The sequence below is a fragment of the Osmerus eperlanus genome, chromosome 27 (genome assembly GCF_963692335.1).
Source record: "Osmerus eperlanus chromosome 27, fOsmEpe2.1, whole genome shotgun sequence".
NCBI classification, from domain to species: Eukaryota; Metazoa; Chordata; class Actinopteri; order Osmeriformes; family Osmeridae; genus Osmerus; species Osmerus eperlanus.
This window is the reverse complement of record NC_085044.1, coordinates 8,332,064-8,345,182: the sequence shown is the minus strand read 5'-3', so window position 1 is coordinate 8,345,182 and position 13,119 is coordinate 8,332,064. Positions and strand designations below refer to the sequence as shown.

At 50.5% G+C, this 13,119-nt stretch overlaps 1 protein-coding gene across 2 annotated transcripts in view; it reads right to left on the bottom strand.

Moving 5' to 3' along the window:
• gria1b (glutamate receptor, ionotropic, AMPA 1b) overlaps positions 1 to 13,119 on the bottom strand; it is a 57,249-nt gene that overhangs the window by 24,470 nt on the left and 19,660 nt on the right. For both annotated transcript variants that reach the window (XM_062453133.1, XM_062453134.1), the window contains exons 4-10: positions 10,933 to 11,117; positions 10,000 to 10,053; positions 7,102 to 7,260; positions 6,340 to 6,507; positions 6,049 to 6,153; positions 2,154 to 2,264; positions 327 to 533 (exon numbers count right to left, since the gene is read on the bottom strand). In XM_062453133.1, coding sequence (XP_062309117.1) covers positions 327 to 533; positions 2,154 to 2,264; positions 6,049 to 6,153; positions 6,340 to 6,507; positions 7,102 to 7,260; positions 10,000 to 10,053; positions 10,933 to 11,117 — 989 coding nt within the window. The remainder of the gene's footprint in view (positions 1 to 326; positions 534 to 2,153; positions 2,265 to 6,048; positions 6,154 to 6,339; positions 6,508 to 7,101; positions 7,261 to 9,999; positions 10,054 to 10,932; positions 11,118 to 13,119) is intronic.

Below are 13,119 nucleotides of genomic sequence, written 5' to 3'. Positions count from 1 at the left end.
CTCAGAATCACTCCTCACACTCACTGTCACACACTCCTCAAGTCAGCTGGTATTCTTCTTCTCAGGGCTTGAGTGGGCAGAGGAGAGGGGAACTGGATGGCCTTTGGTTCGGGGGGACAGAGTGATAAAGAGAGAGAGACATCGAGAAAAAGAGAAAAGTGGAGATGGAAAGAGAGAGAAAAAGAGGCCCCACTCACCCAGTAGAACATCCCTTAATTTGGACCCCTCTGTGACCCCGTTGTCACCCCCCCCCACTAGTCCCCCCCCACACTTCATTCTGACCCCTGTGTGACCCCCGTGGGAGCCCTGTTTGACACAGTCCTCACCCCGTACACCAGTTCTCCCACCATGCCGTTCCACATCTTGGTGTCAGTGTCGCGGGACCCGTACTTCCCGTCCCCCACCACCTGGAGGCGGTAGGAGTAGCCCACGTGCTTGGCAATCTCGGCCGCCAGCTCCACGCAGTAGCCCTCGTACTTGTCGTTGCCCACAAACTGGTCATGGTTCTTCTTCAGCATCACGTAAGGGGACTCCTGATGGGGGTGCAGAATTGGTGAGTTGTGTTTAATTGCAGCCCACAGGAATCAGGTTTCTTTGCGCATCTGTTTTCATGCTAATGCACGCACACATGTACAGACAGTGTGAGGTGAAGTGGGTGAGTGGGAGGGAAGGGGAGAAATGGTCACTCACATGTTCTCTACATGGAAAAGTAAACTTTCAAGGCTTTAATTGCGGAGCCACGAAAATATGAGACACAATACTGTGCATGTGCATAATATTGGTCTTCACACACACACACACACACACACACACACACACACACACACACACACACACACACACACACACACACACACACACACACACACACACACACACACACACACTCACAGATCAGGCAAAACACACAAACCAAAGAAACACACAGACCACACACACACAGTGTGACCTTGCCCACGCAGCCGTGTCTTCTCAGCTCCTGTTCTTAAAGACAGTCAGGCCTTCAGATGGTGTTACTGAGACAGGAGACATGGATGCCCTGGGGTTGTGTGTGTCTGTGTGAGTTTTTGTTTATGCATGTTTGGTCTTTGTGTGTGTGTGTGTGTGTGTGTGTGTGTGTGTATATGTTTATAAAGGAAGGCCCTGTATGTCAAACCATCCTCACACCTTCCCCTACCAAGTAATTGACTCATAGCTGTTGGCCAATGACACATCTGCTATTTCTGTCTGTCTTCATGGGCTCTGGGTGCAGCAGTAGTGGGGGTGGTTTGGTGACGGATTGCAGTCCTGTCATTAACAGGCCAAGCCTGAGGACTCTTTGCGTACTGTATTTCTCTCTCCTCACTCTCCTTCTCTCTCCTGTCACTCTCCTTCTCTCTTCTCCCTCTCCTTCTCTCTCTTCTCACTCTCCTCTCTCTCCTCACTCTCCTTCTCTCTTCTCACTCTCCCACCCTCTGTCCCTCTCTGTCTCACTCCCTTCCTTCCGTCCTTCCTTCCTTCCTCACTCTCTTTTTTCTCTCCTGGAAGTTGGGTAAACCCACTGTTCTCTGAGGACAAACCAGTAAACTGTGTTGAGAAGATCCATGTTGGATTCCTGACTGAGAAACAGTTAGGTTAAATCGCGACATCCAAATGTATCTGTCTATCTCTCTCCATCAAATTCACTCCATCTAACCCCTCCTCCACCGCTCCATCCTACTCTCTATCCAGCTCTCTGGGAATGCTGTCACCTGTTCCTATCTCTGTTGAAGATTCAACATTTCCTCACCACTTTCCCCCCTCCTCCCCTGGCTCCCTCACTCCTCTCCTCCTCCATCCTGCCTGCCAGCTATCCTGGCAGTGCCACACAGACAGCCCGCTCCTAGTCTCCCTGGCAATGGGCAAGCCTGGCTCTCTCTGATCTCTCCAGCCTCATAAGCTAATAAGGATAGGGCTAGACTCACCAGAAAGGTAAGGGTTAGGGCTAGGGTTAGACTCACCAGGAGGGCAGAGGTTAGGGCTAGGGTTAGACTCACCAGGAGGGGAGAGGTTAGGGCTAGGGTTAGACTCAACAGGATTGTAAATGTTAGGATTAGGGCTATACTCACCAGGATGGTAAAGGTTAGGGCAAGGGTTAGACCCACAAGACAGGGCAGGGTTAGGGCTAGACTCACCAGAATGGTGGTAACAATGTAGGTTCTGTTTTGCAGACCAAATATCTCTTCCACCACTGGAGCGTAAACAGCTGTGTTGACATAGCCATCATCCTCATTCCAGTAGCCCACCTAGAGAGACAGACATACGCATGCACACACACACACACACACACACACACACACACACACACACACACACCACACACACACAAAGACTCTGGAGTTTATATTTTGTTATGCAGTCTATGTAAGAGTATGGATCGTCCTTTTAGAGGTGGGAACATTTTAAACGCAGGGTCGGTAATGTTGTTGCGATTTTTGTCATATTTTCTGAAATAAATGTGACATACTGATAGCATTAAATAAATAGTCCATCCATCCATCATCTTCCGCTTGTCCGGGGGTCGGGTCGCGGGGGCAGCAACCTAAGCAGGGAGGCCCAGACTTTCCTCTCCCCGGCCACTTCCACCAGCTCTTCCTGGGGGACCCAAGGCGTTCCCAGGCCAGCCGAGAGACATAGTCCCTCCAGCGTGTCCTGGGTCTTCCCCGGGGCCTCTTCCCAGTGGGACGTGCCCAGAACACCTCACCAGGGAGGCGTCCAGGAGGCATCCTTATCAGATGCCCGAGCCACCTCAACTGGCCCCTCTCGACGCGGAGGAGCAGATGACCGAGCTTCTCACCCTATCTCTAAGGGAGAGCCCGGACACCCTGCGGAGAAAACTAATTTCGGCCGCTTGTATTCGCGATCTCGTTCTTTCGGTCACTACCCACAGTTCGTGACCATAGGTGAGGGTAGGAACGTAGATCGACTGGTAAATAGAGAGCTTCGCCTTTCGACTCAGCTCCTTCTTCACCACAACGGACCGATGCAGAGCCTGCATCACTGCGGACGCCGCACCGATCCGCCTGTCGATCTCGCACTCCATCCTTCCCTCACTCGTGAACAAGACCCCGAGATACTTGAACTCCTCCGCTTGGGACAAGATCTCCTCCCCGACCCGGAGATTGCACTCCACCTTTTTCCGGTCGATAACCATGGCCTCAGATTTGGAGGTGCTGATTCCCATCCCAGCCGCTTCGCATTCGGTTGCGAACCGCTCCAGTGAGAGCTGGAGGTCACGGCCCGATGAAGCCAACAGGACCACATCATCCGCAAAAAGCAGCGACCCGATCCTGAGTTCCCCAAACCGGACCCCCTCAACGCCCTGGCTGCGCCTAGAAATTCTGTCCATATAAGTTATGAACAGAATCGGTGACAAAGGGCAGCCCTGGCGGAGTCCAACCCTCATCGGGAACAAGTTCGACTTACTACCGGCAATGCGGACCAAACTCTGGCACCGGTCGTACAGGGACCGAACAGCCCCGATCAGGGAGTCCGGTACCCCGTACTCCCGGAGCACCCCCCACATGAGCCCCCGAGGGACACGGTCGAACGCCTTTTCCAAATCCACAAAACATGTGTAGACTGGTTGGGCGAACTCCCATGCACCCTCCAGAACCCTGCCGAGGGTATAGAGCTGGTCCACAGTTCCACGGCCAGGACGAAAACCACATTGCTCCTCCTGAATCCAAGGTTCGACAATCTGACGGACCCTCCTCTCCAGCACCCCTGAATAGACTTTCCCAGGGAGGCTGAGGAGTGTGATCCCCCTAAAGTTGGAGCACACCCTCCGGTCCCCCTTTTTAAAGAGGGGAACCACCACCCCGGTCTGCCAGTCCAGAGGCACTGTCCCTGATGTCCACGCGATGTTGCAGAGTCGTGCCAACCAAGACAGCCCTACAACATCCAGAGCCTTAAGGAACTCCGGGCGGACCTCATCCACCCCAGGGGCCTTGCCACCGCGGAGCTTTTCAACCACCTCGGCGACCTCAGCCCCAGAGATAGAAGGGCCCCCCCCAATGTCCCCAGACTCTGCCTCCACGTCGGAACGCGTGTTGGTGGGATTAAGGAGGTCTTCAAAGTATTCCTTCCACCGATCCAGGACGTCCCCCATCGAGGTCAGCAGCGCACCATCCCCACCATATACAACGTTGACAGTGCACTGCTTCCCCCTCCTGAGTCGCCGGATGGTGGTCCAGAACCTTTTCGAAGCTGTTCGGAAGTCATTCTCCATGGCCTCGCCGAACTCCTCCCACGCCCGGGTTTTTGCCTCCGCGACCGCCAAAGCCGCATTCCGCTTGGCCTGCCGGTACACATCAGCTGCCTCTGGAGTCCTACCAGCCAACAAAGTCCAATAAGCCTCTTTCTTCAGCTTGACGGCTTCCCTCACCTCCGGCGTCCACCACCGAGTCCGAGGGTTACCGCCGCGACATGCACCGACCGCCTTGCGTCCGCAGCTCCGGTCAGCCGCCTCAACAATGGAGGCCCGGAACATGGCCCATTCGGACTCAATGTCCCCGGCTTCCCCCGAGACATGGTCGAAGCTCTCCCGGAGGTGGGAGTTGAAGCTCCTTCTGACAGGGGATTCTGCCAGCCGTTCCCAGCAGACCCTCACATTACGTTTGGGCCTGCCAGGCCTGACCGGCGTCTTCCCCCACCATCGTAGCCAACTCACCACCAGGTGGTGATCAGTTGACAGCTCCGCCCCTCTCCTCACCAGAGTGACCAAGACATTCGGCCTCAGATCCGACGACACGACTACAAAGTCTATCATCGAACTGAGACCTCGTGTGTCCTGGTGCCAAGTGCACATATGGACACCCTTATGCTTGAACATGGTGTTCGTTATGGACAAGCCGTGTCTAGCACAGAAGTCCAACAACAAAACACCGCTCGGGTTCAGATTGGGGGGGCCGTTCCTCCCAATCACGCCCCTCCAGGTCTCACTGTCATTGCCCACATGAGCATTGAAGTCCCTCAGGAGGACGAGGGAATCTCCGGGAGGAGCGCTTTCCAGCACCCCTCCCAGAGACTCCAAAAAGGGTGGGTACTCTGCACTGCCATTTGGTGCATAAGCACAAACAACAGTGAGGACCCGTCCCCCCACCCGAAGGTGGAGGGAGGCTACCCTCTCGTCCACCGGGGTGAACCCCAACGTACAGGCGCCGAACCGAGGGGAAACAAGTATTCCCACCCCAGCTCGACGCCTCTCACCGAGGGCAACTCCAGAGTGGAAGAGAGTCCAGCCCCTCTCAAGGAGACTGATTCCGGAGCCGATGCTGTGCGTCGAGGCGAGGCCGACTATATCTAGCCGGAACTTCTCTACCTCGCGCACCAGCTCCGGCTCCTTTCCCGCCAGCGAGGTGACGTTCCACGTCCCTAGAGCTAGCTTCTGCAGCCGAGGATCGGACCGCCAAGGCCCCCGCCTTCGGCCGCCGCCCATCTCGCACTGCACCCGACCCCCATGACCCCTCCTGCGGATGGTGAGCCCACTGGAAGGGGGTCCCACGTTGTCTCTTCGGGCTGTGCCCGACCGGGCCCCATGGGAAAAGGCCCGGCCACCAGGCGCTCGCCATCGAGCCCCACCCCCGGGCCTGGCTCCAGGGGGGGGGCCCGGTGACCCGCTTCCGGGCAGGGGCAACTGAGAACCATTGTTAGTTTTCTTCATGGTAGTTTTTTTGAGCCTATTTATTAAATAAATAGTTTGACAGTCAAATTAAGAAATCCAATGTCTGTGGGCATCGCAGGACTGTAATAAACACAACCAATCATTTAGTTTGGACCGAACATAATGATTGGATGGCAGTTGGACCGAATGCAATGATTGGATGGGCAATTGACCTACAATAAGTAGGTAAGTAGCTATGTTCTGTCTACCTGCCTACCTCCCGGCAGATGTCATGTGTAATAGGGGAGTGGCTTTGAAGGGAGTGGGTGGTATATTTTGCTTTGAATCCTTACCAACTCAAGCCAAAATGACTCAGTTTGCAAAACGTACCGATCCTGCCTTTAAGGAGGTCAATTCTTGTTTACCTTCATAGGTCCTGTATGGCTGAGCTCCATGACGTTGACAGTGTAGTTGGTCCGATGGCCTCGGTCATCAAACTGGACATGACCTGTTAAGCCTTCCAGACGCACCTGAAGACCACACACAGACTGGCTAGGTTAGCACTTAAGACAACATACATAGGGTTAATGGTAGCTAGTCAGGTTAGCGCTGAGGACTAATAGTTATCATCTAGGTTACAACTTAAAGATAATGCTAGCTAGCTAGGTTTTCACGGAGGTATAAAATAAGTTGGTTTTACTGTGAGTGTACCCTACCTGTTGGAGCGCTCTCTGTATGTCGATGCCCTGACCCCAGGGGGCTGGTGGATTGGCCAAGCATTCCCCCGCATTCCCCCGGCGAGAGATGTCGATGCGCTGCTTACGTAGGTTCTGGAAGGCAGTCGCCATGATGTTGACACCGTCGTAGGTCAGAGCTCCGGTGTACTGGAGAAAGCCAATCAGACAAGAGAACAACAGGGTGACATTTAGTGAGGAACAGAGGCGTAGAGAAAAGTGGAGCACAGAAATTTAGAATAGAGTGGACTATTTGGTAAAGTAGTAAGAAGTAAAGTAGAAAAGTGTAGCAGGGTGTAGTGCAGCATAGAAACATATCAGTCCTTTGGGAAATACATTCCTTACAGTCCTTTGGGAAAGAACAAATAAAATGTGATGTGAAGATGAACAACATCCATACTGCAAGACACATGCAGATGGCAGACATCCCAACCTGCAGAGACTCATTTCCGGGAGGTAGCTTCCCCAGGACGCAATCCGGACGCATGATGTACCCCCTCAACCTGCACGTCCCCCCCCCCCCCCCCCCGATGCACTCAGGACGCGCGATATGCACCTATCTCTACCAGAAATGACCATTAGACAGTCTCTCGCTCGCTTGAAATACAAAATCCCTGATTTCCGGGAGATTGTACTGAATTTGCGGGCGTCAGGGAGCCGCTATTGAAATGCGGGAGACTCCCGGACCTTCCGGGAGACTTGGGATGTCTGAGATGGGGTCTGGAACGGTCACATCACAGATACCTTGAGCCTCCTCTTGGCCAGTTTGAGATCCTTGCTGTCGAAGTCCAGCCACTCCTGAATGACCTCGCTGACCTGCGGGTCTGTGTAGTTCATTAGCTGGAAGCCTGTGACGTTGGCCCCGCCTCTCTGGAACTCTGTGAAGTTCAGATCCAGGAAGCCCTTGTGTGGGAAAACACAGAATCGACCAATCACAGGACAGACGCCAATGTAAACAAAACACAGCAGCAGTCAATCCTTTGTCCCAAGGGTGGTGATTTAAGTAGGAATCAATTGGATGCTGGAAGTTGTACTTCCTCCAAACAGATGTTTGATTAGTGCTCTCTCAGAGAAGCCTCAGATTATCAACTGAGTCGATCTTTGCTCTGCTCTGCAGTGCAGAAAAACCGACACCACTTTCATACCATTTTCAAAAGAAGCCTCACAAAGCTCCTTGTGTGATTTGTCACGTATCGACCTACATGCAGTAACAAGGACTCACAGTCATTGTCGGGTAGACAAAAATAATCTGTGAAAAAAATCTTAACAACAGGGTTAGCTAACACTCGAATATACAGTCTAAAACTGTGCACTGTCCCTTTAAATGACTATGTTTATTGAAGTTCACCTTTGGAATGAGAAAGCACACTGCTCTGAGCCATCATTGTATGTTTTATTGTGCTGTTTGATTGACTGTAAGATCTGATTGGCCACCAGGTGGGAGAATCCTTCTAGTTTATGTGGATTTAATTACCCATCTTTGAGTCTGAGAGCTTGGGTGTATGTGTGAGTGCATTTGTATGTGTCTGTGTGTCTGTGTGCCCTAGGGCTATCTCTTTCCACATGGTGCAGAACCCCAGGGATCCTACACACACACATAGCGTTGCATCTCACAGCTTTTAAGATCGTCATTATTCATGGGCTGTCAGACCCCCACCATCCTCCTTCCCCCCAACCCCAAAACCCCTTCATTACATGATCCAATTATACGCTAACAAGTCCTACTTGTACAATTGCTCTCTTAGTGTGTTTTGTCCTATAGCACAATCCAATTATGAATTTAACAATCCTCACGGTACAGTCTGAGTTAGGGTGGGTGTTCTCCGGGCCTAGTGATGAATGGTGGAGGTAGTTCGTTAAGTACAGCTTCTAGACCTCCGGAGTAATTTTTAATCCGATCTCCTCCTGTCTGTCTCCCAGCCTCCAGCTAGCCCTGGAGATGCAGCCAGATGGCAGGAAGGCAGCTAGCTCGCTGCTTTACTCAGGCTGACGCAGCACTGTGCAGACCAATCTCCCCTTGTTCCACAAATACTGAGGACTGAACTACCCCTGGAGAGAAATGAGAGATCAGCCGACTGACTGTATGAAACCAACTGGGAATGAAGCTAACCCCAGTCTAACACTAGGTTAACGGTATCGGTTACAAACCTCTGGAGGCTGAGGCTAATTCTAGGCTAATGGTACCACATACCTTCATGGAATGAGTCTAACCCCAGGTTAACGCTAGGTTAAAGGTTGTGTAGGCAAGTTGTGCGAAGCTAGCTATTTTTGCTTCAATTCCAAACAATTCAACCCATAATATCCCACCTCCTCCCTTCACAGACACTCCCACAAAACTATAGTGACGCGCATTGAGTGCAGGGGCAGAGTGTGCACTGGTAGACAGACAGACAGACAGACAGATAGCCCGTCCAATCATTAGTCAGGGTATGGCTTAATGATTGGTTGTGTTTATTACAGGCTTACGACGCCCACAGATTTTGGATAAATTTCATATTACCGTCAAACCTTTATATGTATTGGTTGCTATCAAGATGTGAAGTTTATTTAGGCAAATATGACAAAAAGTTTTTCTCAACAACATTGCCTACCCTGCCTTTAACGGTATTGGTTACAAACCTCTTGAGGCTGAGGCTAACGGTACCATCATTTGTAAAACTCTATGGACTAAGGCTAACGTGAGGCTAATCTTAACTAACACTAGGCTAACGACACACATCAAGGTTAACAATGCCTGGTTCCCACCTCTGGGGACGGAGGCTAATGCTTGCTTGTCGCTCCAGGGTGAAAGTTAACTACAAGCGGATTTTCCTCCTACAGCTTCTGCTACAAGCTCTGAAATTGACTTGGCATCCTAGCATTTATCATTTCAATTGGAGGAACCGTGGTAATGACTCCCCCACTCGAACTTAAGGGGGGTCGATGCATAAAAACATGAACTGATGAATTGAGCTCATTAATAATGGAAGACAGGATGGCAAGCCCTGTTAAAATATGCATAGAGAACAAACATACACATTGAAATACATAAACACTCTGATGGAGTATTCATGAACGTACACTCACTTGCACACACACAAACACGCAAACACTCACTGCAGCAGAAGGCTCTCTGCCCATCTATGTCTTGCAGGGGTAGATTCTAATTCACAATTTCCTCAGTAGGTATGCAGCAATCTGTCCAAACCATGGTTTGTCTTGTGCATTGCACAATGACACACACACATGCACACACAAACACAGAGCCAGTGAAGATAAAGAGGGAGATGGAACAATGCCAGTATTGATTATACTGAACAATCGGCCCCTGTTCATTCTGCAGGAGAGGAAACGATCAGCTCAGATGTTTTAGGTCCATGTATGGGGAGAAGCTGTAATCTGTTTCTCTGTAGCTCATGATGGCCATTTTTTACTGTGATAAACCAATCTCTGGTTGAGGTTGTTGCACATTGATTTTTCATCATGTTGGACTCCAAGCAGGACCGTTAGTGATGCACTTCCAAAAGACGTAGAGGGAAGGAAATAGCTTTCATCACGCAAGGCCTGGAGTCTTAACAAGTTGGTTTGGGAGAGAAGGCACACACACACAAACACACACACAAAGAGACATGCACACTGACACTTATACACACACACACTCACCAGATTAGCCAGTATATAGTGGTAGTTTTTGAGGTTCTTCTTTTGAGCAGCAATCTGGAGGAGGAAGAGAAACACGGGAGAGGAAATGATGTTCCAATTATGATTCCCGCCTTCCTGCTAATGATGATAAAGTCATTTCATTACAGACGTGGCCGGCTGCAAGCCCCAGAACTCCCCTTCTTACAGATACCAGCTAATTGGTCGCCTCTTTGAGGAATTAATTTCTCATCTTCTGTCGTCTCAGCTGGACTAGAATATCTTAGCTCAGCAGGAAGACATCTGGCTGAGAGGAGGAGCGAGGAGGGGTGAGGAGAGGAGAGGAGGGGAAAGAAGGGGAGAGGATGGGAGAGGATAGGTGAGGAGAGAAAAGAAGAGGAGAAGAGAGGAAAGAAGGGGAGAGAAGAGGATAGGAAACAAGGGGAGAGGAGGGGAGAGGAAAGAAGGGGAGGGAAGAGGAGAGACAAATCCAAGAGCGAGGAGGAGGAAGAGGAGGAGGATCTGGCACCTGTCAGCATCACAGTGTTAATTGGGGCTCTAATGACAACATGCACAACCCACTGCATCTCTGCAGCTACCAAACACCTGCCTCCCTGAACGCAGCTCACTGTGAAGCAGCAGACAGCTTCACTACCCTGCTCTGCTCAGCATTATTCTGTCTGTCTCTCTACCTGTCTGCCTGTCTGTCGGACTCTCTGCCTGTCAGTCTCTCAGTCTCTCACCTGTCTGCCTGTCTCTCTCTGTCTCTCTGTCTGTCTGTCTGTCTGTCTCTTCCCCTGTCTGTCTCTCTGCCTCTTTCCCTGTCTCTCTTTGTCTGTCTCTTTCCCTGTCTGTCTCTCTGCCTATCTGTCTCCCTGCCTGTCTGATTCTCTGCCTGCCTGTCTTTCTGCCTGTCATCATCACCACCATCCTCCTCCTCCTCCTTGTGATCAGTACCAGGTTGAGGATGGAGTTAAGTCTCTCCAGTTCACAGTCCAGAATGACATGGTAATCCTTCTTGTTCTCCAGGTCCTGCATGACCTTGAGAAAGGAGGCCTCCGTCAGCGTGTCCAAGTTCACCGACGTCACCAGCCACGTCTTCTCTGAGGCCATGTCCAGGATCCTCTGGAGCACGGTCAAACCTTCACAAACGCACACACACAAACATGCACACACGCACACAGTCAGCCAGTATGTGTGCTAGTCTCAATAAAATATATGTAGATGTGTCTTGTGATCTTGTGTCTATAAAGGCAGCTAGTGTGTGTGTGTGTGTGTGTATGTGTGTGTGTGAGAGAGAGAGAGAGAGAGAGAGAGAGAGAGAGAGAGAGAGAGAGTGTGTGTGTGTGTGTGTGTGCGTGCATGTGTGTGGCCTGTTCTACTCAGCTAAAAGAGTCAATGTGCTGCTTCATAGCTTTCCAAAAGACCTCTGGAGAGAACGGATCCGCATTTAACATTTCAAATGGCTCGTCTCCCTTTCAACACCGCAGAGGGAGAGGCAAAGTGTTTATCACCGGAAGAAGAAAGACAGGGGGAGAGAAAGAAAGAGAGGGAGAGAAGAGAGGGAGGGAAAAAAGAGACAGAGACAGGGACAGAGACAGACACAAAGAGTTACAGAGACAGAGAGCGAGACAGGAGACAGAGAGAGAGAGAGAGAGAGAGAGAGAGAGAGAGAGAGAGAGAGAGAGAGAGAGAGAGAGAGAGAGAGAGAGAGAGAGAGAGAGAGAGAGAGAGAGAGAGAGAGAGAGAGAGAGAGAGAGAGAGAGAGAGAGAGCGAGAGAGATGTGTTTGAAGTCATTTAATCTGAATATGTTCAGCCAAGTCTGGGGTGATTACAGCCAGGAGGGGGTGTGAAGTTGAGAGAACTTATCCAGTAACACACACATGCATACACTTACTGGCATACACACACACAGGTGCCCACATGCACTCAAGCTTGTGCACACACAGGCACACGTACACTCATACTCACACAGAATTATAGCTTTCATATCAACAGTTCAAATAGGCCCCATGTCTCTTGCGTACCAAGGGTAAGCCTATCCATTTCCATTCTCTTCCTGTCCATCTCTCTCTCCCTTTATCTCTCTCTACACCCCCATCTCTCCCTTGCTTTCTCTCTTCATTTATCCTACCCCCCTTTCTTTGCCCCCATCTCTGATCATGTCTTTAGGAAAGCAGATGAAAGCTTGTTCAATTCAGCAGAATGGTGATGCTTCAGCTCTGCCTTGCTCTATACCTTTAAACCCCCCCCCCCCCCCAGGCTGGCCAGGATGTATGGCTGTGTGTGTATGGTATGTGCGTGTGTGTGTGTGTGTGTGTGTGTGTATCTTTACAAGAGAGAGAGAGAGACAGAAAAAGACAGAAAGAGACAGAAAGAGACAGAAAGAGAAAGAGAGAATACGTACTGTACGTGTGTGTCAAAGAGGAGGGTATGTGTGTGTACATGTGTGTTCCTAGCAGTATTCAGTGAAACTCTGACATCAAAGCCTGTCCCCTCCCCTCCAGACCAGAAGTGACAGTCCTCACAGCTGCTCTCTCTGACCAGACAGGCTGAATGCCACGCTCGTAAGCAATCCTGTCATCGTCACACTGCGGCCCTGCTAACCCTGGATCTTCCAGTCTCCTGTGCCACCTCCTCTGTGTTGAGTTTACATTCACATTTATGCATTTAGCAGACGCTTTTATCCAAAGCGACTTCCAAAAGAGAGTTTTACAAAAGTGCATAGGTCACTGATCATAACGAGATAGCCCCAAACATTGCGGGTAGACAAAACATGAAGCATACATTGTGAAAACTAAATAAGTCCCAAAGGGAATAACTCGTTGGTTGGGTGCTTTCTCTGTTTTGAATGTGTTCAGTGTGTGTGTTGAGTTATGAGTGTGTTGAGTTACGAGTGTGTTGAGTTACGAGTGTGTTGAGTTATGGGTGTGTTGAGTTACGAGTGTGTTGAGTTTTCGAGTGTGTTGAGTTACGAGTGTGTTTAGTTACGAGTGTGTTGAGTTATGAGTGTGTTGAGTTATGAGTGTGTTGAGTTACAAGTGTGTTGAGTTACGAGTGTGTTGAGTTACGAGTGTGTTGGGTTACGAGTGTGTTGAGTTACGAGTGTGTTGAGTTACGAGTGTGTTAGGTTACGAGTGTGT